A 25,697-nucleotide genomic window follows, 5' to 3' on the forward strand; every position below is an offset into this window, starting at 1 on the left:
TATATAAGATGGGGGGTAATCGTGTGAAACGAGATTGTCCATTAAATCCCACCGATAAATCTCTGCGTTCACAGAGTCAGTCGTTACAGCTCTGCGAACATGTACCGATATGTGATCTTGCTTTTTTTCGGCCTAATCGCGAGCCTGAATCTGGTTCAGGCCAACACAGGCTCGCCGAGGGTGGTGATCGTCGGCGCGGGTGCATCGGGAATTGCAGCTGCAACTAAACTGCTGCAGAACGGTATCGAGGATATCCTGATACTGGAGGCTGAGGACAGAATCGGCGGTCGAGTCAAGACTGTCAAGTTCGGTAAGTATCTCACAGAGTACCTAACTCGAGGACATCGTTCTCAAGCTCATCTTTTACAAGATTTCAAGACCATTGATATTTTTTTAAACGATGATGCAGACAATTTTGTAAGACATTGATGACTTTGAAATCTCGATGACTGACCCTTTATATTTTGTTTACTGCTGGCATCGTTCCCTATTATCTATAATAAATATAGGGTTTATGTATTAATGAGAGAAATGAGTTAAATTTAATTGTTGTAGATGAGTACCTGGTTGATCAAGGAGCGCAATGGATCCATGGGGATACAGAGAACGTGGTATACGATATGGCGGCCCCGTTGAACCTCACAGACCATTCGGATCCGTACCTATTCGAGATGTTCATGTCCAACGGCGAACAACTTGACCCTGGTCTCGTGGAAAACATCACCAAAATTTTCATAGAGTACCTGGAGACCAACGATGATCCGGCCATAAAAAATTGCAATGCTTCCTTCGGCGAATGCGTGGCCGACAGGTACGAGAATCGCTGAAGAATTTACAAATTCTTCCCTAAGTTCTTCAACCCTTGGAAGACAAACGACATTAAAAATAGTATATAGACGTTCGTGCCTAGGTTCATACAGATTATATTTTTACGAAAAAATTGAGACTGATTATTATAAATGTACAGCTCGACCAACAAGCACAACCGAGTTAAAGAATTAGCTGAAACTGGACCCAGATATCATCTTCTAAACATTGGTCTCTCCCTTCTTTCTTTCATAGTTAGAACTTATTATTTCGGCGGATACCTAGCTCGAGAGCGCATTTAAACTGTGCTCGAAACGTTCATTGATTTTTAAAACGAAACACTATGGAACAATATCAGCCGGAAATCTTTAGAACGGTTCTAAAGACTTCTGAAAGACGACCTTTCCATTATGTGTCCACTAGCGGTACCGCGTCACACGTTCAATTTGCATTGTTAGAGCGAAACAGCGCCTCGCCGAATATCCGGAACTAAACAACACAATGCAAGAGCAATTACTGTGGATCATGAATCTGATGTTGACGAGCCTCGACCCAGGGGACACTTGGTACGATGTTGCAATGGAGGACTACGATGAGGAGCTGCGAGGAGACCGGGGTATTAATTGGAAGTCGCGCGGCTACAGCACTATTCTGGACATAATGATGGTTTGTACGGTAACACTCAGGATCGCTCAGGTCTGAACCAAACAGTTTCTCCTCAGAAAAAGATCCCGAACCCGGAGGAGGAACTACCGGTGATGAACAAAACGATCCTGAACGCAGAGGTGACCAAAGTGGACTATTCGAGCGAAGACGGTACGGTAAAATTGACAACGGACGACGGCAACGAGTACACCGCCGACCATGTAATCATGACGCCTTCGTTGGGAGTGCTAAAAGCTGACTATGAAACGCTGTTCACCCCCCAACTTTCGGACTTGAAGATCAAGGCGATCAAAGTACATATTCCTCGCTCGAGAGATACTTAACCCCTAGCAATCGAATAACCACTCGGAGGCGTCACTAAAATTGCTATATCATTATTCAAAATGTTTGTTTGTATTATTAAATTTGTTATCTATGCATTTATAATTATTAGGATTAGAACTAAGACATTTAGGATCAGTTTCATAAAAATTAAAAAAATTATACAAGTAGAATAGAAATATTCGAGGTCGCAAGAAATGTTTCGTCTTCGAGTTAGAGTGCAAAGGGTTAACAACTTTAACGACTTTCCACTGAATGTGATTCGTTGCTTAGACACGAGGATACGGAAACGCTTGTAAAGTGCACCTGGCCTTCAACGACAGTTGGTTCAACGAGGAGGGTGCCAAGAACAAGCTGTTGCAGCTCGTGTGGACCGAAGATCAGCTGGAAATGTTCGACAATGCTGTGCGTATAAGATCTACAGCAGGACCTCCTATAACACGGTCAATTAATTGCTATTGTGCGAGTGTACTCGTTCGCGCGTTATGAAAATGAAATGAAATGTTGTCAACCCACCGGGGACGACGTCTGTACACATCAGATACATTTTCATCCCTCATATATTTTGCATAAAAATCCGCAGTCTAATGATTAACATCTGTAACATTGTGCAACGTCGATGTCCCTGAAGGGTTAAACGGTTAAATGGCTACAGTGGTAGGTAAAACGATAAGCAATGTTTTTACACGAAATCCTGCTGCGTTTTCCAGCCGCAAATGTGGGTCCCTTACACGATGTCCTTCCACATCGTCGAGCATAAGCCCCGTTTACTGATGCTGTGGGTCTCCGGAAGGGGCGGGCGTCTTATCGACGATCACACTGACGATGAGGTTCTCGAGCAGGTCACAGAGATCTTGCAGAACTTCTTCTCGAAGTCTTATAACGTCAGCGAGCCAGTGGCGATGATAAGGTACCATCTCCGTCAGCTATCTGAAGCATTCTTTCTCTCGGTGCTTATCTCGAGGTCACGCGTTTTTTTGCCCGCAGGAGCAACTGGCATCAAAATAAACACTTCCGAGGCACGTACAGCTACACGAGCCTAGAATCGGCGAAAGCGAACGTGGGTGCGAAGGAGCTAGCTGAGCCCGTGATGAAAAATGGAAAACCGGTGGGTTCTCCTCTTGGACTAGCTTTTGGTACATGGAGACTCAATTGTTCACTGCTTGTTCACAGATTGTTCTATTCGCTGGGGAGGCTACAGCTACGAAAAATTCGGCAACAGTGCACGGTGCCATCGAAACCGGATGGCGGGAGGCCGAGAGATTGATCAATCTGTACACTAAAACCGACAGCACAACTGAATAAAGTAACAGGAGATAGAGTAAGAGAGAATAGAGTAAAAGAAATAAGAATAACCAGATGATTATTATAGCTGATTATATTTACAAATATACGAGCCACGCTTGACTTCGGCAAAATAACTGGTACCGCTGTACCGTATCAAATATAACTTTCCCTTTTAAGCTAGCGTTGTGTGCGTATACGTCTAATACAAGGAACCTGTCGCACGTATTTTTGATTAACACCTAAATACGTGGTGGCGTAGAAAAATTTGAGCTTGTTTCACGCCGGTGTCGTAGGCGCCGTGTGTCGTCGAGAAGTAGTTGTCGTTGGTTGCTTCGCCGGCGAGCATCACCGTGGGCATCGCCTGAAACATGAAATTCATGGAATGCCATTTAAATCCTGCGTTGAACAGTACCAACCATGCTACGTACAATAGAGGTGACGAACTTCTTCGCTACTGGCCGCATGATTTATGATTTCACCTTCGACTAGTCTCACCATAAAAAATACCGGCGAAAAGAGCGAATGGGATTGACTTGTGCTCGCGAAGTGTGCGTGCAATGATCATATAAACAATAGCGAATCGTGTAAGAAAGAGAGTATGATGGGAATGACATTCCTATATTCCACGCTGCCCGCCAGTTCTTTGCTCCTGCTGTATACATATACGTGATTTTCAATTGCCCACCTTATTGCCGCGATTGCCCGAGACTTTGCTCCATATAGGCTCGGCCAGAGCCCCAGGTGTAATCCCACTGTCGTCGCACCTGGTCGGTATGTAGCTGTAGCTACCCCTGGCGTACGTATTCGAGTTCCATTTAGTCCTCAAGCATTTCTTCACCGGTGGTATCGAGTCGAGATTCAAAAACTGTTTCAGCAAATTCTCGCAGTCGGCTGCTACTTGTTGCTCGCTCAAGGTCTCGATTATGCGAGCCCCGTGACCACCCACCCAGCCCAGAAGAACACCTTCCCGATCCGGAAGAATGTCGAATCCGGTCAGATCCCTAATCCACGAGGGCTCTGTTGTACCGTTCATGATCTCGGGCTTGCCCTCCGGCCAAAGGAACTGGAATCCCTTCGTGTCGCCGTTCCACCAAGCTTCACCGAAGTCCAGAAAGACTTTGTTGATCAAACCGAACCCGAGATTCTCGATCACCTGACTGAACGATTGCGGCAAAGCAGGCACGAACATGGTCTTGTAATTGTCCTTCAAGTAACCGAGCGAGCTAGTGACTATCACGCAGTCGGAGAGGATCCGAGTGTTGTCTGATAACTTCAATACAACGGGTGCCTCGAGATCCTTATCGACCACCCAGTGCCATTCGATGGAATCCACGGCGGTGTTCAGTCGTAGATTTTCCTTATTTATTCCGTTCATCATGATTTTCGTTAGGCTATGGTAACCATTCCTGAATAAGAGATTCTCGGAGCCTCCAACAAACTGAAAAATACAGGATTTCGATCATCGATATCATTTCCTGATATTTTTCATTAAAAATTTCAGTGTATATATATGAAAGTATGTATTTTAAGCGCCGTACATACTGCAACCATTTAAACACAGATGTATACCGGGAAATCAACCAACAGGCGAGGCACAGAAACTCATTGTAATTCTCACCTTAAACTTGCTCCAGTATTTGGTGGACAAGTCGTTCAGCGTTGAGCACGCGTTATCTATCACAAGAAATCTGAGATGCCAGTCCAACAATTCCTCTTTTGTGCTAGCCACAGCCGGAGGATCGTTCCTCTGCTGCAAGTGATTGTTCAGTGCGTTCTTGAGGACTCTGCCCATACTCTCAGAACCTTTTTCGAGATACTTCGTTTCGTTCTCGCAGTCTTCTAGAGTGTTATGAACGAGATCGCGTATTTCTTCTACTAAGGCCGCGTCTACCGGGACGCCAGTGTTGCGCATGAACATGCCTTGGCCCTCTCGGAAGTCAATGTCCGAGATTAGGTCATTTCGGTAGCACAGTTCTCCGAGTGGGCTCTGATCGCCGTGCAAAAATTGAGCGCCGCATTCTATCCAACTCTGACCCCACGGGATCGTTCGTATCCGACCACCAATTTCATTCTCGGCTGCAAAATAAATTGTTGATTATTTAATTTTCCTTCAACTCTTAACACTAGGTTGACGGGTTCTAAGATTTTTAAATTACAATTTTTGACAAATTAATTTCTTTCGGTATTTGGTAATTTTCATATATTACTATTATCTTTAACCACTTGCGCTACGATTTACTTTGCAGTTACAAATTTCATTTCAATTACAGAAGATTCTTCATCAGGAGTTTGAGTTAAATTCAATGTGCCTCGATTTACCTTCGAGTAACAGATAGTCCTTGAAATTCGCTTCCTCCAAGGTCCTCGCTGCAGCCAATCCCGCTATACCCGCGCCTACTATCACAACTTTTGTTCTTTCCGTTATTTCGTTTCCGGTATTCAACATCCTCCCCACTTTATCGAAGCTGTTTACTACTTGCTTTAACCAACCACACGTTCTACATGATTTGAATTGTGAGTATTTTTATTACCATTTGGTTGCAATTACGCAAAAGTTTGGTACATGTAAATATATATGTGCACAGATATGTGTATATATACAGATATACGTGTATATAATATAACAATTGAAAAAAGAAATAACAACAATAAAATAACAGAAAATATTTCTCTTGATTAACGATATCTACATATATGTTTATAAATATTCAACAAAGACGTGTACCCGGTTTAAGTTGTGTCCCTTAAAGAAATAAAATAAAGAGAATATAAAAAGTAATTTGGCACGTCGATAGAGTTCACTCACGACCTAACGCTGTTTATTGGAAATGATAAAAAGTGCATGTATAAGAAGCCATTGACCCTTGCTCGGATGTTGCAAAGCATCAAGTGAGTTTATGGTTTACCATCATCCTTTAGGAAGAGACATGTGGCTCTGGCTAGAGCTGTGACTTTAATCGCCTGAGAAAAAGCAAGCTAATCAATAATAATATCTCGCCTTGTTAGGAAAGAAAGTGGAAGATTAGTTAAGTATAAATGACTGCTGATGATCGTGAACACTATGTACATGTATATTATTTGTATGTAATGTTTCAGCCCTATAACGTTAAAGCAAACTGAATGAATCGTGTGTGATAAAAGATATGATTCGCAAATTAACGTATAATGAAAATTAGGATGATCAAACTAACGCTGCGAATGCAAATAACGCACAACGACATTACCTCGGTGTTGCTTATCGTTTAATCATCCGCAGAATCATTACTTGCAATTAAAAATCCTTTATCACAACTAAAACGAGTGATCGAGAAAATCTGTACTAGTCTACGCAACAGCTAGTGATTCTGAATAAGCCTTAACAATTAATTGTTGATCAAAACGGTTCCGAATTTACCTATGGAAGTCGATTATTCTGTTCGCTTCCCTGAACCCCGTTTCAACAGCTCCGTGCACGGTCGAATAATAATGATCGTGTGTCGCTTCTCCAGCAAATAAAACGCTCTAGAAACAATTATGATAATTAATTCGCTGTGCAAGTACAAAATCGTCAGACGTACGTACAGGTTTGCCATCAGCTGAGAGGATCGGCTTCGCTAAATCTTTGGCCTCCACGTTTAATTTTTCAGTCGTGATACTTCTAAAGCTATAGCACCCACGGAAATGTTCATCGTTATACCATGACGATCTACAAACAAAGAACGCCTGTACCTGTGTTCCCGCATTAACAAATATGTCATAAATAGACTGCGGATCTTTATGCAAAACTTTTTACGTCGATCAAAAAAAAAACAAAAAAAAACAATAGTTCGCAGTCCGGTCGTAAATTATTACCTAATCATTTTCTCAAATCGTGGGATATTGTACGTTTTGTCTAGAAACGTTTTCAACAAACACCATAATCCCTCGGACACTTCGTCGTCGGAGAGCACCTCCATGTGTCTCGCATACTTGCCGGAGATCCAGGTGGATAATATCCGGGACTGATAGTCTACCGCGACAAATACAAAAACATCGCACAGCCATTCGCATTCCTAAGTCACATATCAAATTCAAATTTAATACACTCGCGGGACAATAGCAAAACGCACACAGTTACATTAAATGCAACTTTACTTCTCCGTGGGACTCGAGAAACTCTTTCTTGTCCTCCTTGGACCATATTAAACTAAAGCCAGCGCAATCCTCTGGCCACCATCTGTGCGGGAATTCGAGGAAGATTTTGTTCACGGTTCCAATGTTCAGACCCTAGACAATGCATTGCGTGTTAACTTTATGGTAAATGTAAAATGTAATCAAGTGTTACAGACACTTTCAAGGGGCTACATACACCTTCGTGGATAAAAAGATCGAAAAACTCGGACTTAAACTAGCTGGCATTTTCCGAAAAGTCATTTTTAAGAACGGCTACGACAAAAACTTTCTTTATTTGTTTCGGATAAAACTATAGAAGTTACTATTTTTCGCGGCTTCAAGATGTATGTAGCCCCTTAATGTATGCAACTAGTGACACACTTTTACCGTGCCTTTATCGCTAGTTGCTTGGACTCAGGCAAACTCGGCGTGAACATTGTAGCTTGCTTCTCCTTCAGAACACCGAGAGAAGGAGTGAATATAACGTGAGATGCCGTGTACTTTGCGCCATCCTTTGTCTTCACAATTATATTGTTACTGGATGTATAATCAACGTTACAAACGTCCTTATTGAACTCTACTTTCTCCATTATGGGCAATATGTGTTTCGTGTTCGATAGTCTCTGCGGAAAAATCGGTAAAATGTACAAAGTGTCTTTCCTATAGACAGAATCTAAGTTTATTTTATTTTGTTAATCTCGAGACATTCGCGTTCAGAGATAATTGAAAAATAGGACGTACAGATAACAAATCGAACAGCGTTTTGTAGCCATGGTATTTCCAATTAAGTACAGCATCTCCCTCGCATGTCCAGTACTCTGTAATCCCCTTTGCAGAAACGTCGAACCAAGAATCGCTGCATTGAATGGAATTATCAAATTTTTGCATCCAGTCCAAAAGCTGCTCGGCCCTGTCTCGAGTAGTAAATGGATTCTCCTCAAAATTCTTATAAAATCTGAAACGAGAGAGTTCTTATTATTATTAGTTGAATCGCGTTTAAATTGCAAATAAACCGGACACCATTTCTGTTTTTTATATTTTAAGACAATTTATCTTTGAAACATTGAATTGTAAAATTTGAGGAGCTTTTAACTTCGCGCAGTTGAATGAACGCAGAATTTCGCAGATTTTGAATTCTAGTGACGAAACCAGAACGCGTTGAGTCATCGACCTTGATGTAAATAGTGGTGGGGAAGCTATAGTAGATGTGTTGCAACTGGATTGTCGAGTTGATTAAAGATGCGGGCGTGCATACGTGTGACGTAAAGCTCGCAGCTTCTTGGAATATAGGGAGCATTTTGTATAATTCTTCGCAGCGTTCTCCTATTGCAGTGTAAACTGTATATACGCTTATATATGTTTCCAATTATACAGACGCGAATACTGTGTCGCGTTACACCCAAAGAGAGACAGTATCAAAACATATTTTGTCCTCCCGCCGATTGTTTATCATGTTTGCCAAAAGGTAAGACTCTGTCTTAATTCCTGATCGAATATATCCCAGGAAAAATACAACTCAAATATGGATTAACTCTCCTCGAAAAAAGTAGATAAGAATGCCTGTTAAAAACACAGATAAGACTTTGTTTGCAATATCCATATACGATTTTCAGCCATGTTGATCCAGAGTTAGAAAAGTTGAGGAACGAAGTTGATGGTCCACCGAATTTAGACACCGTTGCATTAAATATTCAAAGAGCCACATGCCGAATCCATGCATCCCATTTGTTCGAACAGGTTGGGCGACCAACATTGCAGAAATTATGCTTGCTGCTGAGTTCTACTGCCACAGGAAAGCCGTACAGTGGCTGGCAGGAATTTGCAACGCACATGGGCCTGACAATAGAGCAAATACGTGTATGCATCTGTGCCATGTTAACGAGTTTAGTTAGGAATGTGATTCGGTTGTTTTGTCTAATGACCTGTTTCGTCGCAGTGCATAGATTACGCCTTCAAAGGTCTGCAGGACCCTACTTATTATGTACTGTTAGCTTATGTGCAACATGACGGAGCAACTATAGACAAGATCCTGAGTGCCCTGCAGCAAATGCATCGGTTCGATGTGATCAATCAGATAAAGGACAACATTTCCAACTTGTTGGATGCTGTTCAACAGGAAACTCCGGTTTCTGGTACTCCAATCATCGTCTCAGAAATCTAAATGATTTCACGTTCTCTGAATAATTGGAAAAATTTATATTCGCGCAGATTCTACTATACTGATGACTAAAAGTATTCCAAGGGCTCCTTTGATTTTAACTCCATTGGAAAGTGTACAACAAATGCAAACTGGAGCTCAGAAGGTATAAAGAGAATCCAGTGAGTTCGAGTGCAGATAAAAATGTGGACTTTTTTGTTGACAGAAAAAACATTCGTTGGGGTGTATAGTTATGTTAACGTTTGCAGAAGATGGTCTAGGAACAGTAGAATATATATCCAAACTGTTTAGATCTCATCAGGCTAAGATTGGAGTACTAATCCTTCAAGAACAGGAAAGACATGTATACAGTAAAGCGGAAGAGTTTATAGACAATTGTTTTGAACAAGTAAAGTGACTCTGTTTATCTGTAACTAATATACTCGTTAAGTTGCTCATTTTCTTTAATTCTATCCAGGTGAATTTTATCATACCGATACTAACCAAAGGCTATCTGGAAAGGATACACAATCATACAAAGATATATAGCGAAGATCAGAATAAATTAGATAGCAAATATATCAAATATATATACTCCTTAATGAAGCTTGAATATGTAAAAAATGTATGCGTCAATTTTCGTGTGAGGTGTGCTCTTCAGTGTTCTTTACCTTTATACATCGATATATTATTGCAGATATAATGAATATGTTTCTGTTTAGATGTATAGTACCTGATAATGAAGTTCATACAATTCTAAGAGCAAATTTGCATCCAATTTTCCAAGCATGGTTTAAAGAGAGCTGCATCGACACATTCATCAGTAATATTCTTCTACAAAAACATTCAAAATAAAGTTTTACTTACTGTTTTACAAAATATTCCCCGTACGAACTTGCATTGTTTATTTCCTCCGTTATATTCTCAGATATATCGTGATATATTTTGAATGTCTCTGAGGCCTCTTCCTGCGGTATTATTGTACCCTTCGCGGTAACAAAGACGTGTGCATCGATATCGTTGAAACATCTCGACGAATCCAGCAAGTTTTCCTGTGACGCAAGATCAAAAACAACATTTCCCTTCTCACCATGAACCCATTGTGCTCCTAATTCTACAACATTGTCAGCTGGAAGAAACAATAATTTACAGTTAATCAAGGGAGTACGCAACCCTGTCAGCTTAAAAAAATTGAAAAATATTTTTTGCTCATTTTTAGAGAAATAACAAAGCGATAACTAGACTGTGGATTTTTGTGCAAAATAAAATCTTTCTGCATTCATTGGAAAATATTGAAGCTACATATATCAATTCTTTTCCTAATTGCATTAGTAAGTCAATAATAATACAAACAATATTTTGAAATCCATCATAAATGCATAAAATCCGCAGTCTATTTAGTGATATCACTAAAAGCAATCTCAAATGATAAAAAAATACAGTTGAGAAGTTCCTCGTAAAAATCTCGATCTATTTCAATAATTATTTATACGTGAGATATGCAATTTAACTTACAAAATTCTACAGTGTGTATTCTGCCACCGATTCGATTGTTTCCTTCCAAAATTGTTATGTTTTCTAAGCCTTTCTCTAACAATCTAGCGGCCGCAGCAATTCCAGCAGCCCCGGCACCGACAATAATAATTTTAGGTCCGTTAATCATTGTTCGTTTTGACGTTTTCCAACAAAGGAAGAGACTGTGGGAAGGTTTCGTCGTTTGGTCGATGTTCACGCATAAAGTCTTTATAAATAATGTTTGTACAACAAGAAATACTCAGATAACTGTATTGTGATCATCGTACTACGACACGAGACGTACTATCACGCAATACGTAATAGTATTGTTTGTCATATCACCCAATGAGATGATCGGGTATATACGTGATATATAGCCTTTGAAAGATCACGAAGATACGATTATCGCTGTTTGTAACTTTGTATCTATTATCATTTATCTACAATTTGTTTGATTGACAGATTATTTTACTTTTCTTTAATTCGTGTTCGTTCGATTCGTGCGAACATTGTTCGAAACCGGGCAGATCTCTTAGAAAATACTAGAAGCTATATAATGTACATTTCAATTACAAGTATTTTTTAATTTCACCTTCTTACGATACTCAAAGCTGTCAATCACCTGACAATAACAAATTTTAAATTAATAATATAACTCGACTCGAACAATTTCATTCGATTCACTGTGTCATCGAGAATCGAATCAGTCTAAATATACATCGACTGACGATAACAAATTTTGAATTGATAAATCTCGATTCGAACAATTGTTCGATTTATCGGTGAATCGAGGGTTATCGAGTATCGAATTGAATGTAATAAAAATATTTACAAGACGCTTTTAAATTGAATATATGTATATATAATTTGTGAATATATGTACAGTGGTTCGTTTTTAAAAAGTGATCAATATCTATAACATTGAGGGTGCTCACACTCGATAAATTAGTTTGGAAATAGTGTAATGTTTTGGAGTAAATTACGGTACAGGTTTCACCAACTGCTAATGTTAAATAATGGACAGAAGTAGGTAAATTTAAACGTATACCTATATTTGGAGGTATATATCAATTATTTGAATATATCGTCGGCTGCGAAATATTTCAACAAATTTGCAACAATGTCACAAGACAGGGATGAGGTGCCTCGAAAGGTTAGTTTATCGATTGAATATATTTTCGGGTTTAAATTAACAGCTGTTGAACTAAATTTTAATTTATTTTCTCATGCAGAAGTATAGAAGAGAAAAAGGGCGGGATGGTAGTCCTGTGGAAGGAGATGATGATTATGTTCCCTACGTACCGGTTAAGGAACGCAAGAAGCAGCGATTGGCCAAACTCGGTAAGCTTGGACAGCTCAAAGACGAAGCTGCTGCTGGTATCATTGGAAAAAGTAGCAGTGAAAATGAGAGAGACGATGCGGACGACGACGATGGACAAGTATGGGGGAGGAAGTCGAATATTTCTCTATTGGACCAGCATACAGAGTTAAAGAAACTGGCGGAAGGTATATATTTATTAACGAAATCATATTTAAATACAAATTAATTAATCGACGAAATATTTAGCCAAGAAAGAGAGTGCTATGGAGAAGCAGTTGAAGGAGGAAGAGAAGATCTTGGAGAGTGTAGCGGAAAACAAGGCTTTGATGGGTGTAGCAGAATTGGCAAAGGGTATTCAGTACGAAGATCCAATAAAAACCAGTTGGAGACCACCGAGAGCAGTGTTAGCTCTTGGCGAATTGAGGCATGAGAGGCTCAGAAGGAAGCTCAGAATTTTGGTGGAAGGGGACGATGTTCCACCGCCTCTCAAGAGTTTTAAGGAGATGAAATTCCACAGGGGGATCCTGAACGGTTTGGAACAGAAGGGCATCGTTAAACCCACACCGATTCAAGTCCAAGGGATACCTACGGTGTTAGTCTCTACTCTACAAGCATCAATATTTCTTTCTCGATTCGGTAGAACACTATTCTAATTCTATTTTCCAAACATTGTAGATTATCTGGTCGCGATATGATCGGTATTGCGTTCACTGGTAGCGGAAAGACATTGGTATTCGTATTACCAATTATAATGTTCTGCTTGGAGCAGGAAGTAGCAATGCCGTTTATAAGAAATGAGGGGCCATACGGTGAATATCTTCATATTTTGTTCACTGAATTAAAGAGTTCGATTATGAGGAAGTATTGTTTGTGCTCATTTTTGTCTTACAGGCCTTATCATCTGTCCGTCACGAGAATTAGCGAAACAAACCTACGATATTATTAGACACTATACAAATAGTTTACGTCAAGCTGGCTGCCCCGAAATCCGCAGCTGCCTGGCTATTGGCGGCGTGCCTGTGTCCGAGTCCTTAGAAGTTATTAATAAGTACGTGAATTGTTAATACCCAAGCGACTTCTCGGTATTATGCAATAATGCAATTGTGTTGATTACAGGGGCGTACATATCATGGTAGCCACACCTGGACGCTTGATGGACATGCTCGACAAGAAAATGGTGAAGCTGAGCGTGTGTCGTTACCTGTGCATGGATGAAGCAGATCGCATGATTGATATGGGTTTCGAGGAGGACGTGCGAACGATTTTCTCGTTCTTCAGGGTAATCATTTTGCAACGCGATATTTGTAGAGGTGTGCGAGAACACGAAAATGTCGGGCCGCGACGGGTCGAGACTTTTATTCGGGTTTTGGACGGATTCTAGAAAATTTTTATTCGAGATTAGGGATTCCTGGGCATATTAGGGTTCTCGAATAGATCGGAATTTCCTAGAATTTGCAGTATTTTTCTATGGCTGTATGTTAAAAAATTGCATACTTTCAGGGACAAAGACAAACGTTACTGTTTTCCGCGACCATGCCGAAGAAGATCCAAAATTTTGCTCGTTCCGCTCTGGTGAAGCCCGTGACGATCAACGTGGGTCGTGCCGGTGCAGCGTCAATGAACGTGATCCAGGAGGTGGAATATGTTAAACAAGAAGCTAAAATTGTATATCTGCTGGAGTGCTTGCAAAAGACTCCACCGCCAGTATTAATATTTGCGGAAAAGAAACAAGACGTAGACGCTATTCACGAATATTTGTTGCTGAAGGGTGTCGAGGCGGTGGCGATACACGGCGGAAAAGGTATGGGATCGCTAAAAAGCGGTATTAAGGAGGTACTCTTATTTTCGAGGCTGTTTTTTGCGCAGAGGAATCATTAGTAAAATTTCTCTGTTACAGATCAAGAAGAAAGATCACGGTCCGTGGAAGCTTTCCGCGGAGGTCGAAAAGATGTGCTGGTTGCGACGGATGTTGCATCTAAGGGTCTCGACTTCGCCGATGTGCAGCACGTGATCAATTACGATATGCCCGACGACGTGGAAAATTATGGTACGTTATTATACGTACACGAGAGCGTGGAAGAAATGGTATGTTACTTAACGAGCTTTACGTTATGGTGATTACAGTGCACAGGATCGGAAGAACTGGTCGTTCTGGGCGTACAGGAATAGCGACTACTTTCATAAATAAGGCGAACGATGAGTCCGTCTTGTTGGATTTGAAACATTTGCTCATGGAAGCGAAACAGAAGGTTCCACCGTTTCTGTTGGAGCTCTGTTCCGAGAACGAGAAGTACCTCAACTTGGGAGGTAAGATTCTTCGATTACTTTTGCAATTCATCAATTGGTTATTTATTGACAAATCGTGTTATGTCTTAGACGAACGTGGCTGCAGTTACTGCGGTGGTCTCGGCCACAGAATTACGGAGTGTCCGAAGCTGGAGGCAATCCAAAACAAACAGGCGTCGAACATTGGCCGTCGGGACTATTTGGCCAGCAACGCGGCCGACTATTAAATCAAATATTTTCTGTATACTTTCTCTAGCTCTTTCGTCACACAAATCTACACCTCACAGTGACTTATGCATAACGTTAGTTATTTTTCCATACTGTAAGAAATATTATATTTTTCTTCAAACGATCTCAAATTAATGTCCGTCGGTTCAAAGCGAGATAGTTGGTAGAAACAGAATAAAGAAAGGGCTGGAGAAATCATTCTGAAACGTGTAAATAATTTCCTACTATTTTTAAAAATTAGTTCGTAAGCGAATAAAATGTATATTACGCTAGTTACACGCGTGTCCAATTTTTTAAAATGTTTCGCAAGCGATGCGTGTATGTTTCCGGCATCGATACGGAGTTTGACAGTACAACAGGAAAGGGATTTCTCAGTGAATTCTCAAGATGCAGGTGAAAGTGGATCTTGAAGAGCTGCAGAAGATCAAGGAGAGGAAGGAAGACGAGATGGCGAACCGTCGGCGACTGTTGTTGAAGAGAAGTGACATAAAGCAACGGTTGCGTCGACAGCACATCGAGCGGAGGGCTGCGACGGAAGCGGAAGAGCTGCAGCGTGCCAAAGAGGCCTTTGACTTGAAGTTACGTGGGATGGAACGGGACGAGAAACTTGCTGAAGAGTTGGCGCTTCGCAAACGTAAATTTCCGAATTAACAATCGGTTTACGGTACTCGTCAAAATGACTGGTACTGATATGTTTGATTTACGATTATTGAGATTGTGCAAAAAAATATATTTCCTCGCACAGATCACGAGCAACAGGAGTCCTTCCAGAAGCTGAAAGCAAGGAACACTCGCCCGATAGTTCCCGACCACATAATTCAGGATTTAAAAGCAAGGCTGACCGAAGAGAAAGAAAAGGACGCAACACGTTTAAAATTGCCCGATACCTTTCAACTTCGCGACGTGGAGGATTTGGAGCAGCTGCTGAAAAAGAAGTTGAGTTACAGGAGAGAACTGCAGAGCCAGCAGATCGACAATCGTCGCAGGCAACGCGAATTGGAGGAAGAGAAGCACAGAGAACGCAAGATCATGGAAGAGGCCGGGGAAGCTTTGCGCCAGGAGGAAGTGGAGGCGGAGAAGCAGAAAAAGGAGAAGGCTGCTTTGCTGCAAGCCGAGAGGGACGCTTTTCTGAAGGCCAGACAGATCTGGAAGAGCAAGCGCAGGGATGTTCTGAAGCGAGAGCACGATGAAATCGAGAAGATCATCGTCAACAAGGAGACTCAGCAGAAGAAGGAAGCCGAGCAGAAGACTGATACACAATCAGGGAAGGAAGCAATGGCGGAAAGGGTGGGGAAACAGATCATGGACGCGGAATTTAAGAAACTGGAGCGCGAGAGAATCTGTCGGGAATTGCTCCTGGCTGAGAAAGATAGTGAACTGGCTAACGAGGTGATTAGGCTGGCGCTGGAGAAGAAACGAATGGCAAAGGAGCTTTTGCAGGATATGGTAATGTCTACGGAAACGTTTCTCAATCTGTGGATCGTGAAATGTTGCCACCTGCGTTGAAGAACGCACATCTAATTGTAAGATAGGATTTTGAAGGTTCGATCCACTGTCTAAAATAATTATAGGTGAGGCACCGGAGGGCTGCAGCCGAGAGAAAAGCAAAGGACGACGCGATCGACGCAGCTTTTGCGAGGTACCTTGTCGAGGAACGGAAAAAGCTTGAAATAGCGGAGAGGGAAAAGGAAGAAAAGCATCGAGAAGAAAGTATTCTTAATCTACACACTTGCTTTTGCGTGTAAACTATGGAACACCGTTGTTGGATTAATCGTCTTGCAGTGCTACGGTACGGAAACGAGCTGAGAGAGACTATAACGAAGAACAGACTGCGATTCGAAGACGAAACCGCACGTACGCGGGTCAAGGTTCAAGCACCAAGACAAGATGGCAAAGGAAAACGCGGGGACAGCGAAGTTTGCGGAAACGTGAGAGCAAAATGTTTTTCCGAGAGTGCTTTGAAGAAGGTACAGGAATAGACGACCCTTTGAAAGATACTCTTCTACGTCTATTTATTGGTATATAGTTATATACAATGGTGCGCGAACGGCGTCGCCCTCGCGGCTTTCGTGGCTCTCGTTATTTGTACAAAGTCCGTGTAAAAATACAGCAGCCCCATCTTATATAAGATACAAGTACGTAATAAGTAAACTGCGGGTGTTCATGCAAATCCACGTGACAAGCCAGGCTCGCGTAAGAACTTGAGAAAATAATCGGCTCGCTTAACTCTTAGTTGGTTTGACAACAATGAGATTAACGCCGAAGATTCGAGGGGGAACTACTCTTTTAACTAGGGCTCTCACTATTTGGATTATTCGTTGTAACTCGAAACTCGGATCGACATCCGGATCCGAATACGAGGACCTATATCTTCTTTCGGATATTCGAATTCGGATTTCGAGTTACAATGAATAATCCGGATAACAAGAGCCCCAATTTTAACTATATTTCGCACCGAAGGAAAGCGAGGATTATAAAATTGCCTAGCAATCAATCAACGATTAAATCTTGCGGTACAACAACACCAACTAAGGGTTAAATCGAAATGCAAATCGCGTTCAGATTTTGCAGATTTTTCACGGTAATAATATACGGCATCGATGCATAACACCCGCAGTCCAGTGATGAAATAAAAAAAGTCGCGCCTCGGGCGTGTTCAACTAGAGAAAAATCGGATGGGAACCGGTCGAGTGTCTCCGTTCCGCCGATCAGATTTTTCTTGGCAGTTGGGGAAGAGTTCCCTGGGGACCCTCCGCGCTACAACCGTCACTTCCGGTCCCAGGAACCCTCCCGAATCACGAATACATCCCATTCTCACTGGCTTCGCTAGCGGGGAACGGTTTTTCGGAGCAGCGAAATAAACGAGCACCCGAGTGGTCGGAGGGATGACTATAAAATGTACGAACGTTAGTTTTGTTTCCTCGGTGAACTGGCTAGTCGCCATGGTCGCTCTCTAATTAATCGGTCGTTAACCGAGGAAAATGGACGCCCGCGAACAACTGATTCGCGTTGGAATTACTAAAATTAATCTGCGGAAGTTTATGCAAATTCGAGTCGAATTCCATCCTGTTCGCGAATGGTTTCAGCGAATAACAAATGAACGACCGTCTGGAGAAAAGGCGTATGTCACGAGTTATCTGAAATGGACTTTTCCGTGCAACGAGTGCCAACGAGATGTACAAACTACTTTAGGAAAGCTTTTAGTACTCAACAATGGCACTAGACGTTCACAAAATGTAACATACGCCCTTTTACTAGACACGCGTTCAAATATTGTTATAGTATTACCCCTTTGCACTCCGTCGGCTCTAAAAGTGTTAATGCTATTTTCAACTGAAAGTAGATAAAGTCAGAAATTTATCTAATTCTCCCCGGAGGATTTGTTTGGTTTCAACTGTGTCACTATAAAAGAGCGCGTGGGATAATCTGAGAAACGATCGAGAGTGCAAAGGGGGCTGTATCGTGTAATGCGTTTTTCTCGTTGCACAAAGATCCGCAGTTCGGTTATCACTGAGATCGTGGAAAAAGAAAATGGTCTGATCGTTTCCTCGTGGATCTCCTACGCGATTTACGATAAAAACGGATATGCTGGGGGAGTCAAGTATTATAATCTACACCTAACGCCTGGGATCTGTATATCTTCGGGCGGCTCTGGCCTATTATACAGCTGCTTATTATTGCAGCGAACTAAATAATCGTCTGCCTAACAGCTCTCCCGGGTCGGGGGGGGGGGGGGGGGGTAACAATTGAACAACAAGGGTGTCAGGCGACATGGCCACTGGCGCAGAACCGGCGAAGTCTCCCGGAATGTAACACAGATCGGTCTTAAAAGTAAAATCACATTTCCTTACGCAACCCATTCGCCTACGTTGACTCGCGCTTTAATTGCTTATCGACACATTTGCTCTCTCTCTCTCTCTCTCTCTCTCTCTCTCTCTCTCTCTCTCTCTCTCTCTCTCTCACTGTCTTTTAATTTATTTCTAGAGATTTCTGACGAAACAAAGGGTAGAAATTCAACGGGACGCTCGCGGCCCGTTCGAGAGAGTATATCTAACTAACTGCTTAGACGGTACTAGGCCAATGGGTCAATTAAGTGGTGGCCACGCGCGCGCGGCCGCTATACGTGTAATTAGTAAACTCGCGTAACAGTAAAATCACATATCCTTACGGTTTAAGTACACGCACACGCACGTATGTATAGACACAAGCGGACTCTGTGTTTGCTCGTTTCGCATCGCGGCAGCCGGCTCTAATCGGAGATGAGCAAACGAGCAGGGTCGAGACGAGGACCGAGTGATTTCTCACGCTCGTTCCGTGGCAGTATTTGTCCGGGATCCTCGCGATCATCGGAGAAACGGTCCGCCCACCCCCGTCTTCTAATTAACCGTTCGAGTGCCACGTTCTTCAATATCTGCTCGAAAAGTGCTCAGGCTACGCCCCCTAAGCGCGCTGTACGCGCGTGGCTCAAATTGTTAGCCCTAGCATTTTTCGACACTACATCTGTACAGCGTGACTGCGTTGACTTCACATAAAAATCATCGCCTAGGAGTTCAGCGGGCTTTCGATTCAGGACTTGGCCCAAGTTGTTAGCCCTAGCTCTAGGCATAACATACTTTGACACTATACTTGTACAACGGGATCACGCCGACTGTATTCCATGTGAAAATCTTTGTCTAGAATTTAAGTACGTAGCCAATTGAGTGCTTGGTCCAAATTGTCGGCCCTAGACTCAGCATTTTTTCTATTCAACGTCAGATGCTTCGTGATTTGATTCCGAGTCACGAATAGCGGGACCATGCGACCAGCGTGGCACTCAAACGATTTCGCGCGTCCCATCGGCGGTGTACAATCGTTTTGAGATTTTTGCGAACGATACCGCCAACGGGAGCGCCCGTAGCGATTCTCATGCGATTCAAAGCGAATCCGGACTTCCACCGTTCTTGGAATCGCAAAAGTCCGCGGGATAATGAACGAGAAGAGGCAGAAGAGCATCTCAGACGTGGGCCGGATAGATTCGGAATGGCGTTGAGTAGTTTGTCTACGACGGGGATTCCCGAAGCGATCTGCGACAGAGAGGAACTTAAAACTCGTGGACTGCGCTCTTGGAGTTTCTTTTGTTTTATAATTAAAGCGGCGGGGGAATTGTCTCGCGGACGAGAAAGAATCCGTTTTACCGAGTATCGACTAATAGCACCGCGATTGAGTGTCTAGCTAATTGATCTACACACGATCCGACGGGGCAAATGAAACTCACGGGAAGCTAGTAGAGCGTGTCGTTCGTCGATCTCGTATTCTTTATACAGTCTCAAAAATATAAATAGCTCGACGAGCTCCCGTTCACGTCGTCGACACCATCCTCATCATCATAATTATCATCATCGTCGTCGTCGTCGTCGTCGTCGTCGCCGTCGTCGTCGTCAACATCATCATCATCATCACTTATGCACTGGAAAATGCAAACGATCCGGCAAGGTTTACACCGCAATGTTAGGAGTTGCCGGCCAAATAGGAACCATGAGAATAGTACGTTAGATCAACAGCAAGCGCAGGCGACCCGCCACACTTGGACGCAACGATGCAGTGGCGTAGCTACAACGCGAGACCATAAGCAGAGGTTCAGCTCCTCTCATGATTACGGATCTTTGCGCAAAATGAAAATTGTCCGCAGAAATGTGCTCTTTCTCTCTAATGATTTTACTAAGTCGAAAATAATGTATTGACCATCTCTTTTCGTCTGTTCGAAATCAGAAGAAGAAAAAGATCTATTTTATGAATTGACAGACGGCTGTTTCTATATTAAGTTCAGATTTATGCAGAGAATTCTAGATTTCTAGACTCTTTAAAATTACTTTAGGGAAGTTTTTCAGAGGGCGAAGCTTCTGATTATGGTCCAGCCGCCCTCGCTATCGTCACTTCCAACTGTACAGACACGTTCGAGGACCTCTGCCTGCGGACATCCTGTCTCTCTGACGACTATCGTCGCCAGAAAAGCAATGTGTTCTCCTCTCTGACTGCGAGATCCCTTTTATCCGAGTTTCGAAGAGCGGTGTACTATAATAGGCACGATACAGCGATAGTTTACAAGTGTCTTTTATAGTCCTGCAAATACGACGGTATATCGCGCTAGAAACTGCTCTACAGTATTCCCTCTGTAACGTCTCTCTCCTCAGAACGCTCAGCTAGGCGTCCAGGAGAAACAGAAACGATTTGATCTGCTTTCTAACGCGACGTTACAGAGGGAATGCTGTAATTCATTTCTCGTATCGATCTTACAGCTACAGAGTGTCCCAAAATTCCGACGCAAACCATTTTGACATTTTTACCATTTTGATAGGGCAACATTCGCCAGATAACGTGTTGATGTTATTCAAATTGTTTAATCTTCTGTTGTCACTGTTCCGTACTGTCAAATGCATAAAGTCCGCAGGCGAGTGAAACTGTCGGCACACTCTGCGCGAGATCTAACGCGTTCGTCGGCTTCTCCTCGCGCGTAGAGTAGTCTTTCGACTTTTTAAAAGTTGAATTTGGCCCCTTTTCCTTGGAAGAAGAAAACTTGGCTTGGGTCTCGTGTGAAACTAGCACTGGCGCGCGGTGTTACGAGGTGCATTCTTCCATTTAAAAAACGCGTACTATGTCCTACGGTACCGTCATCGTCCACACGACACGTATATGTACTGACGCGCGTACACATTACCCTAGGAAGACGTGAAGAAGAGCGAAAGCGTACGCAATACGTGTAAATACGCGCGCGGCGGTTGCGTTTCGCATTACACATACCCGTAGAAAAATAAATTCCAGCACGGTAGAACTGAAAAAGCTCGTTTCGGGGCTTTCGCGTTTCTCTTTTGTCCTAGTCGTCGGAATAAAAACGTGCGGCAGCCGCGCACTAACTAACAGCTACGATTTTTCCTCGTTAGCGTCGCGCGTTTGGCCCGGCCCTTTGCCACGTCTCCCCCGGGATCAACCAATGAGAATCAAACCGGTAGAGCGACGCAAACGAGGCAGAATCGTGCATCGAAAACGAGCCGTGCTTCTCCGTTGCTCGATCTCGCCGACAACCAGCGTTCTTCATTGCATTTTTGATTCTCTACGGTGTCTAATCAGGTCCTCGGTTATGGAGGTTGAAAAGTGTCACGATTCAAGGTTGGTTTGCGTTGAAGAGCAAGAACCACCGTACCATGCTCGTTGTCAGCGAGATCAAGGCAAAACTACAAGATGGAATCGGACGGGATTCCTCGGAACCAAGGCTTGAAACGGTTCCGAAAATAATTGTTTAAAACTGTTATACGAAGGTTCTGATTGAGACGGATCCGAAGAACTTTTATCCAGAGTAGCTGTTACGAAGGACCGCAATTTCCAACTATCATCCCGAACGATTTTTTCTTTTTCAATGGGTTAAATACAATCTGAATGCTTCATGTGCACTCTTTAAGGGATACTATCTTGAAATGCATAGAGGGAAGCTTCTACAAAAATATGGCAATCGAAAGTACTTCTAAACGAGCCTCTTTAACATCTCAATAAACAATTACACTACCCACGGGATGGTAACAGTTAGACATTTCGGTTCCCCGTAGCAGTCGCTCGGAGTAAAGTTTCTTCGGGGCCGTCTCACGAGTCGGAATCGCCGTGATAACAGTTAAGAAGCCCCGTTCGGAACATCATGGTTTGCGGACGGTGTCACGTATCCGAGAAGAGGAACTCGCTCTCGGACAGCAGCACCTCCAGGTCGGATGGGACAGTGTGCAGGTCAGAATTGGCCGGCTCAGGTAAATCACCCGCACCGTTTCCGATTCCTGTAGGCGCTATTTGTCTGGCCCTGCCTATTCTGACCCTGTCCTTCTTCTTGGCGGTTCTGAGCAACACCCCGGCCCTCGGCAGCTTCGATCTGCCGTTCGGGTGGCTCGCGTTCGCCGGCTGGGCAGGCACTTGAGCTACCTTGTCTGACTTCTTCAGCTTCACGCTGAACCTGAACGGCGGCTTGTACACCACTTGCAGCTTCGCCCTCTCCTTTCTCGCAGCGTTCGCAGGCGAAGGCTTTGGTTCCCTGGTCTCCGGAGGTCGTCGCGAGACGTTCACCTGTCTGGTGGCTGGTAGCCTAATTCCTGCGCTGGTCAGACCAACCGGAGTCGATTTGCTCTTCGGCAGACCCGTGCCGGTTGTTCTAATCGTCTCTGGTCTACACTGCGACGAAGCCAACAGCCAGGATCGAACCTTGCTCTTCGGGTCCGCGTTTGGTTCAGGTTCTTTTTCCGCCTGGATCGCGGAATAGTCGATCACCTCCTTCTTGTGCTGCTTCTTTCGCTTGCTCTTGTCGCTCTCCGAGTTACTGGCCGCCGCGTTGCTCGAGGTCTGCTTCTCTCTCGCTGGGAACGTTTTCTTACGCTTGTTCTCCGGAACCACAGCTGCCGTTGCTTCTGCTGATCGCTTCCTGGCGAAGTCTTCCGCAGGGATTGCCGGCGCTCTCTTCGGCTGCGGCTGAGGCGGCTTCTTCTTCTTCGACGCATCCTTTAAACGAGACTGGTGTTAGTATCGCGGCTAGATAAACCTCTTAAACTCATTTCTGTCATAAATTGCATAAAATCCGCAGTCTACAGACCCTAATAGATTTTCTGTCCCCATTCTCACCTTGACGGTCTTGTCGGCGTTTCCGTGCACTGTGTCCTTATGCTTCCGGTGCCTCCTCTTCTCCCTGACCTTTCTGCTCAGCGGAAGCTTTGCCCTCACTGCCGGGGGATGCACTGTCACCCCCTCGGTGCCCTCCGGTGGCAACCGAACCGTTTCCGTCGTCGAGCTGTGTATTATCGTGACTGACTTCAGCTTGAGGTCCGACCGCTTGCCCAGCACCCTCGTGCTTGCAACCTGCATTACACGTAAGTCTCGTGAAAGCCTGTCCTCAGGAACTTTACAAGCGCTACCATGGAGAACGTCAACTCTGACAATGTTAACAGCATGATGACGGATACAAATTACGTTCTACAGTGTTGAAATCTCTCCTGGTACTGTCGGATGATCGCCAAACAGCTTACAATGATCGGGAGACGAACATTAGCGGTTCTAGATTCTATTAACTAGCGATTGGTTTAAGTAGACTGCGGATTTCATGCGTTTACGAGAAAAACGAGTGCCTGAAATATAAAACAGTAACAACTTCAGAAGAATTTAGGGACTGTTGTATTTTCCTTAACTTATCTTCGAGAAATTTCTATTTTGCATACAAATCCGCAGTCCAACTATCAAACTATGAACGTTCAGCAGATTTCGCTGAGGTTCGTTAAAATTGAATACAGAACGACCTGGCGTTGGTTATTCTGTGAAATTAATTTACTGTGATTTTGTAGGATTGTTCTAGGCGCTGAAGAAATCGCATGAACGTCGCGAGTCTGATCATCGCCAGGATACAAGACTCTACTCTCCCTCTCGCAGAACTTACACTTGTCACGTCTCCTCGACCGTTTCTGTCGTGAAAATGATTGACACTGTAATATCGTCCGCTACCTTACACGAACGTTGGCTCTATATATGTAGATAGGAGAAACCGAGGCCAACGCGAGGATACCTACCAGTAAAGATATCGCCGCGAGGACTATGAAAGCAGCCGCGTACCAGTGATCCACTACCCATCGACGGAAGGTCGCCAGGCTCTCGTCGGAAAGCAGCAGCTTCCTCAGAGTAGCCAATGGACCGCTGGGATCCACCTACAACGAACAACAACGCATTAAGCAAACCATGGAACGGGACGAAGACAAATGACGAAGAGGAACATTGAATGATGGTGACGTCTCACCTCTCGACACTTTTGGAACACGTCGCAGTAACCATTGTAGTCGTTACACGGCGTCCCTGGCTTCGAGAACATGTCCGGAATGTCGTAAGGTGGCGAGTTCCAATCGAAGGATGATCTATGGACGTGGAGACCATAGTTAGTACAACTTTCTTGGCACTATAGTGGTACACAGAACACCTTACCGAGTGTGGTTAGCATTTCAGAGGGTAATTGTGCTGGGCAAAAATTTTAGAGGATTGAGCCAGTGAACAGATCAATGAAGTGAAATTGAAAACTTAGGTGCAGAAACTGGGCAAGTCCATTTCCCAGTAAGATGGTACTTTTAGTTAAGGTTTTCTATACATCGAGACGATTACTTGCTCTGGAAGAATTGGTAAATTTTCAAGATCATCTTCAACTTTAGCTCGAAAAATGTCTAATTTGCATTTGAACCGTGTCGGTAAGACGTTGTAGCCTCTCTGAACGACCCCTTGGAATGCAACCACGCACGCTCGGGCGGAAAGAGGTCTGCCAACGCACAGGCAGGGTTGATTCTCTCCAGGAAGTCGACAGCAAAGTTCGCAGGCCTTGGTGGCCGGGTCGTTCGGTCCGGGAATGCACTGGCAAGACTCCAAGCCGTACGCGAGGCATATACTGCCGGTACATTCCTGCAATGGCGGTAAGAGATAAACAATATCTGTAGAAACGTTGCAGTTGCAGTTTACAAGCAGTCGGCTAGAGGAACACACGGGCACAGGCTTACCCCCATAAAGCATACGAATTCACGATTGCAGATCGTCTTGTTGGGCTTGTTGATGGAAGGAGGACAGTAGGGCGTGCGGCCGTCGCAGAAGCTCGCGTCCCGGCATCCATTGTCGTCCCTGCATTTGTCTCCGAACCGTAACTTGCACTTGACGGTGCAGCACGGACCCTGCAACGATTACACGCGATTTCACCACCGAGGACGGGGGAGATATTTAAGCGCCGGTTGTTTTCTCGTGCTTCGGGACTGGTACGTACCTGACTCGGGCTGCAAATCGCTCCTGGCTTGTGGGTGCACGGGGTTTCACCTGGCGGCGGGTACCGACGCTGAGGGAAACAACACCAGTCCCTGCAATCCTCCTCCCAGCCGCAATCGCATTCCTCACCCTCCTCCACCACGCCGTTCCCGCATAACGATACTTGCGGTTCTGAAAACACCGTCGATTCGTCAGCATTAGCCTTCCCTGATT

General features: G+C 43.8%; 6 protein-coding genes across 9 annotated transcripts in view; 4 read left to right on the top strand and 2 right to left on the bottom strand.

The window, feature by feature from the left end:
- Positions 1 to 91: 91 nt before the first annotated feature.
- LOC143358122 (spermine oxidase) lies at positions 92 to 3,201 on the top strand. Its single transcript, XM_076795029.1, has 8 exons — positions 92 to 310; positions 556 to 811; positions 1,266 to 1,473; positions 1,530 to 1,766; positions 2,068 to 2,199; positions 2,505 to 2,704; positions 2,782 to 2,902; positions 2,968 to 3,201. The coding sequence occupies exons 1-8, from the start codon at positions 100 to 102 to the stop codon at positions 3,097 to 3,099; spliced, it is 1,497 nt and encodes a 498-aa protein (XP_076651144.1). The 5' UTR covers positions 92 to 99; the 3' UTR covers positions 3,100 to 3,201.
- Positions 3,141 to 11,360, bottom strand: LOC143358117 (spermine oxidase). Of its 3 annotated transcripts, XM_076795021.1 has the most exons (13): positions 11,337 to 11,360; positions 10,865 to 11,046; positions 10,217 to 10,478; positions 7,954 to 8,167; positions 7,605 to 7,835; positions 7,195 to 7,326; positions 6,913 to 7,112; positions 6,643 to 6,766; positions 6,476 to 6,582; positions 5,401 to 5,579; positions 4,700 to 5,157; positions 3,767 to 4,519; positions 3,141 to 3,442 (listed from the first exon to the last, which is right to left on the bottom strand). In XM_076795021.1, the coding sequence occupies exons 2-13, from the start codon at positions 11,010 to 11,012 to the stop codon at positions 3,314 to 3,316; spliced, it is 2,937 nt and encodes a 978-aa protein (XP_076651136.1). In that variant the 5' UTR covers positions 11,013 to 11,046; positions 11,337 to 11,360; the 3' UTR covers positions 3,141 to 3,313. The 3 variants fall into 3 exon arrangements, with proteins under 3 accessions (XP_076651136.1, XP_076651137.1, XP_076651138.1); XM_076795022.1 differs by lacking the exon at positions 11,337 to 11,360 and having other exon boundaries at positions 10,865 to 11,300; XM_076795023.1 differs by lacking the exons at positions 10,865 to 11,046; positions 11,337 to 11,360 and adding an exon at positions 10,083 to 10,152 and having other exon boundaries at positions 10,217 to 10,341.
- Positions 8,253 to 10,223, top strand: LOC143358131 (uncharacterized). Its single transcript, XM_076795047.1, has 7 exons — positions 8,253 to 8,677; positions 8,826 to 9,069; positions 9,149 to 9,344; positions 9,421 to 9,515; positions 9,576 to 9,758; positions 9,828 to 9,997; positions 10,072 to 10,223. Exons 1-7 carry the CDS (start codon positions 8,664 to 8,666, stop codon positions 10,202 to 10,204), a joined length of 1,035 nt encoding a protein of 344 aa, XP_076651162.1. The 5' UTR covers positions 8,253 to 8,663; the 3' UTR covers positions 10,205 to 10,223.
- A 327-nt stretch (positions 11,361 to 11,687) lies between the features above and the next one.
- Positions 11,688 to 14,975, top strand: Abs (ATP-dependent RNA helicase abstrakt). Its single transcript, XM_076795026.1, has 10 exons — positions 11,688 to 12,017; positions 12,097 to 12,370; positions 12,432 to 12,777; positions 12,861 to 12,994; positions 13,077 to 13,233; positions 13,302 to 13,464; positions 13,686 to 13,986; positions 14,083 to 14,232; positions 14,310 to 14,492; positions 14,562 to 14,975. Exons 1-10 carry the CDS (start codon positions 11,985 to 11,987, stop codon positions 14,696 to 14,698), a joined length of 1,878 nt encoding a protein of 625 aa, XP_076651141.1. The 5' UTR covers positions 11,688 to 11,984; the 3' UTR covers positions 14,699 to 14,975.
- A 752-nt stretch (positions 14,976 to 15,727) lies between these two features.
- LOC143358134 (uncharacterized) lies at positions 15,728 to 18,624 on the top strand. The gene is made up of 3 exons (XM_076795052.1): positions 15,728 to 16,145; positions 16,271 to 16,409; positions 16,482 to 18,624. The coding sequence occupies exons 1-3, from the start codon at positions 15,729 to 15,731 to the stop codon at positions 16,676 to 16,678; spliced, it is 753 nt and encodes a 250-aa protein (XP_076651167.1). The 5' UTR covers position 15,728; the 3' UTR covers positions 16,679 to 18,624.
- Positions 18,625 to 21,060: 2,436 nt separating this feature from the next.
- The window catches only part of LOC143358116 (disintegrin and metalloproteinase domain-containing protein 10), a 67,040-nt gene continuing 62,403 nt past the window's right edge, over positions 21,061 to 25,697 (bottom strand). The window contains exons 12-19 of one of the 2 annotated variants that reach the window (XM_076795020.1): positions 25,486 to 25,655; positions 25,229 to 25,396; positions 25,006 to 25,133; positions 24,487 to 24,601; positions 24,263 to 24,397; positions 24,133 to 24,157; positions 23,328 to 23,561; positions 23,073 to 23,207 (exon numbers count right to left, since the gene is read on the bottom strand). In XM_076795020.1, the coding sequence (XP_076651135.1) occupies positions 23,365 to 23,561; positions 24,133 to 24,157; positions 24,263 to 24,397; positions 24,487 to 24,601; positions 25,006 to 25,133; positions 25,229 to 25,396; positions 25,486 to 25,655 (938 nt within the window). In that variant the 3' untranslated portion in view covers positions 23,073 to 23,207; positions 23,328 to 23,364. Of the gene's footprint in view, positions 23,208 to 23,327; positions 23,562 to 24,132; positions 24,158 to 24,262; positions 24,398 to 24,486; positions 24,602 to 25,005; positions 25,134 to 25,228; positions 25,397 to 25,485; positions 25,656 to 25,697 lie in introns of both variants that reach the window. The other variant, XM_076795019.1, reaches the window with a different exon arrangement.

The sequence above is a fragment of the Halictus rubicundus genome, chromosome 10, assembly GCF_050948215.1.
Source record: "Halictus rubicundus isolate RS-2024b chromosome 10, iyHalRubi1_principal, whole genome shotgun sequence".
Lineage (NCBI taxonomy): Eukaryota > Metazoa > Arthropoda > Insecta > Hymenoptera > Halictidae > Halictus > Halictus rubicundus.

Coding starts and splice junctions, on each gene's coding strand:
- LOC143358117 (XM_076795021.1), bottom strand. CDS start 11,012: ATGATTAACGGACCTAAAATTATTATTGTCGGTGCCGGGGCTGCTGGA. Junction 7,327..7,604: donor CCAAGCAACTAGCGATAAAG/GCACGGTAAAAG, acceptor TGCATTGTCTAG/GGTCTGAACATTGGAACCGT. Junction 3,443..3,766: donor CGGGCAATCGCGGCAATAAG/GTGGGCAATTGA, acceptor TTCATGTTTCAG/GCGATGCCCACGGTGATGCT.
- LOC143358131 (XM_076795047.1), top strand. Junction 9,516..9,575: donor TGCAAACTGGAGCTCAGAAG/GTATAAAGAGAA, acceptor TTTTGTTGACAG/AAAAAACATTCGTTGGGGTG. Junction 9,998..10,071: donor TGCGTCAATTTTCGTGTGAG/GTGTGCTCTTCA, acceptor GTTTCTGTTTAG/ATGTATAGTACCTGATAATG.
- LOC143358122 (XM_076795029.1), top strand. CDS start 100: ATGTACCGATATGTGATCTTGCTTTTTTTCGGCCTAATCGCGAGCCTG. Junction 1,474..1,529: donor CTATTCTGGACATAATGATG/GTTTGTACGGTA, acceptor GTTTCTCCTCAG/AAAAAGATCCCGAACCCGGA. Junction 2,903..2,967: donor TGATGAAAAATGGAAAACCG/GTGGGTTCTCCT, acceptor GCTTGTTCACAG/ATTGTTCTATTCGCTGGGGA.
- Abs (XM_076795026.1), top strand. CDS start 11,985: ATGTCACAAGACAGGGATGAGGTGCCTCGAAAG. Junction 12,018..12,096: donor GGGATGAGGTGCCTCGAAAG/GTTAGTTTATCG, acceptor TTTCTCATGCAG/AAGTATAGAAGAGAAAAAGG. Junction 14,233..14,309: donor CGACGACGTGGAAAATTATG/GTACGTTATTAT, acceptor TGGTGATTACAG/TGCACAGGATCGGAAGAACT.
- LOC143358134 (XM_076795052.1), top strand. CDS start 15,729: ATGGAAGAGGCCGGGGAAGCTTTGCGCCAGGAGGAAGTGGAGGCGGAG. Junction 16,146..16,270: donor AGGAGCTTTTGCAGGATATG/GTAATGTCTACG, acceptor AAATAATTATAG/GTGAGGCACCGGAGGGCTGC. Junction 16,410..16,481: donor AGAAAAGCATCGAGAAGAAA/GTATTCTTAATC, acceptor ATCGTCTTGCAG/TGCTACGGTACGGAAACGAG.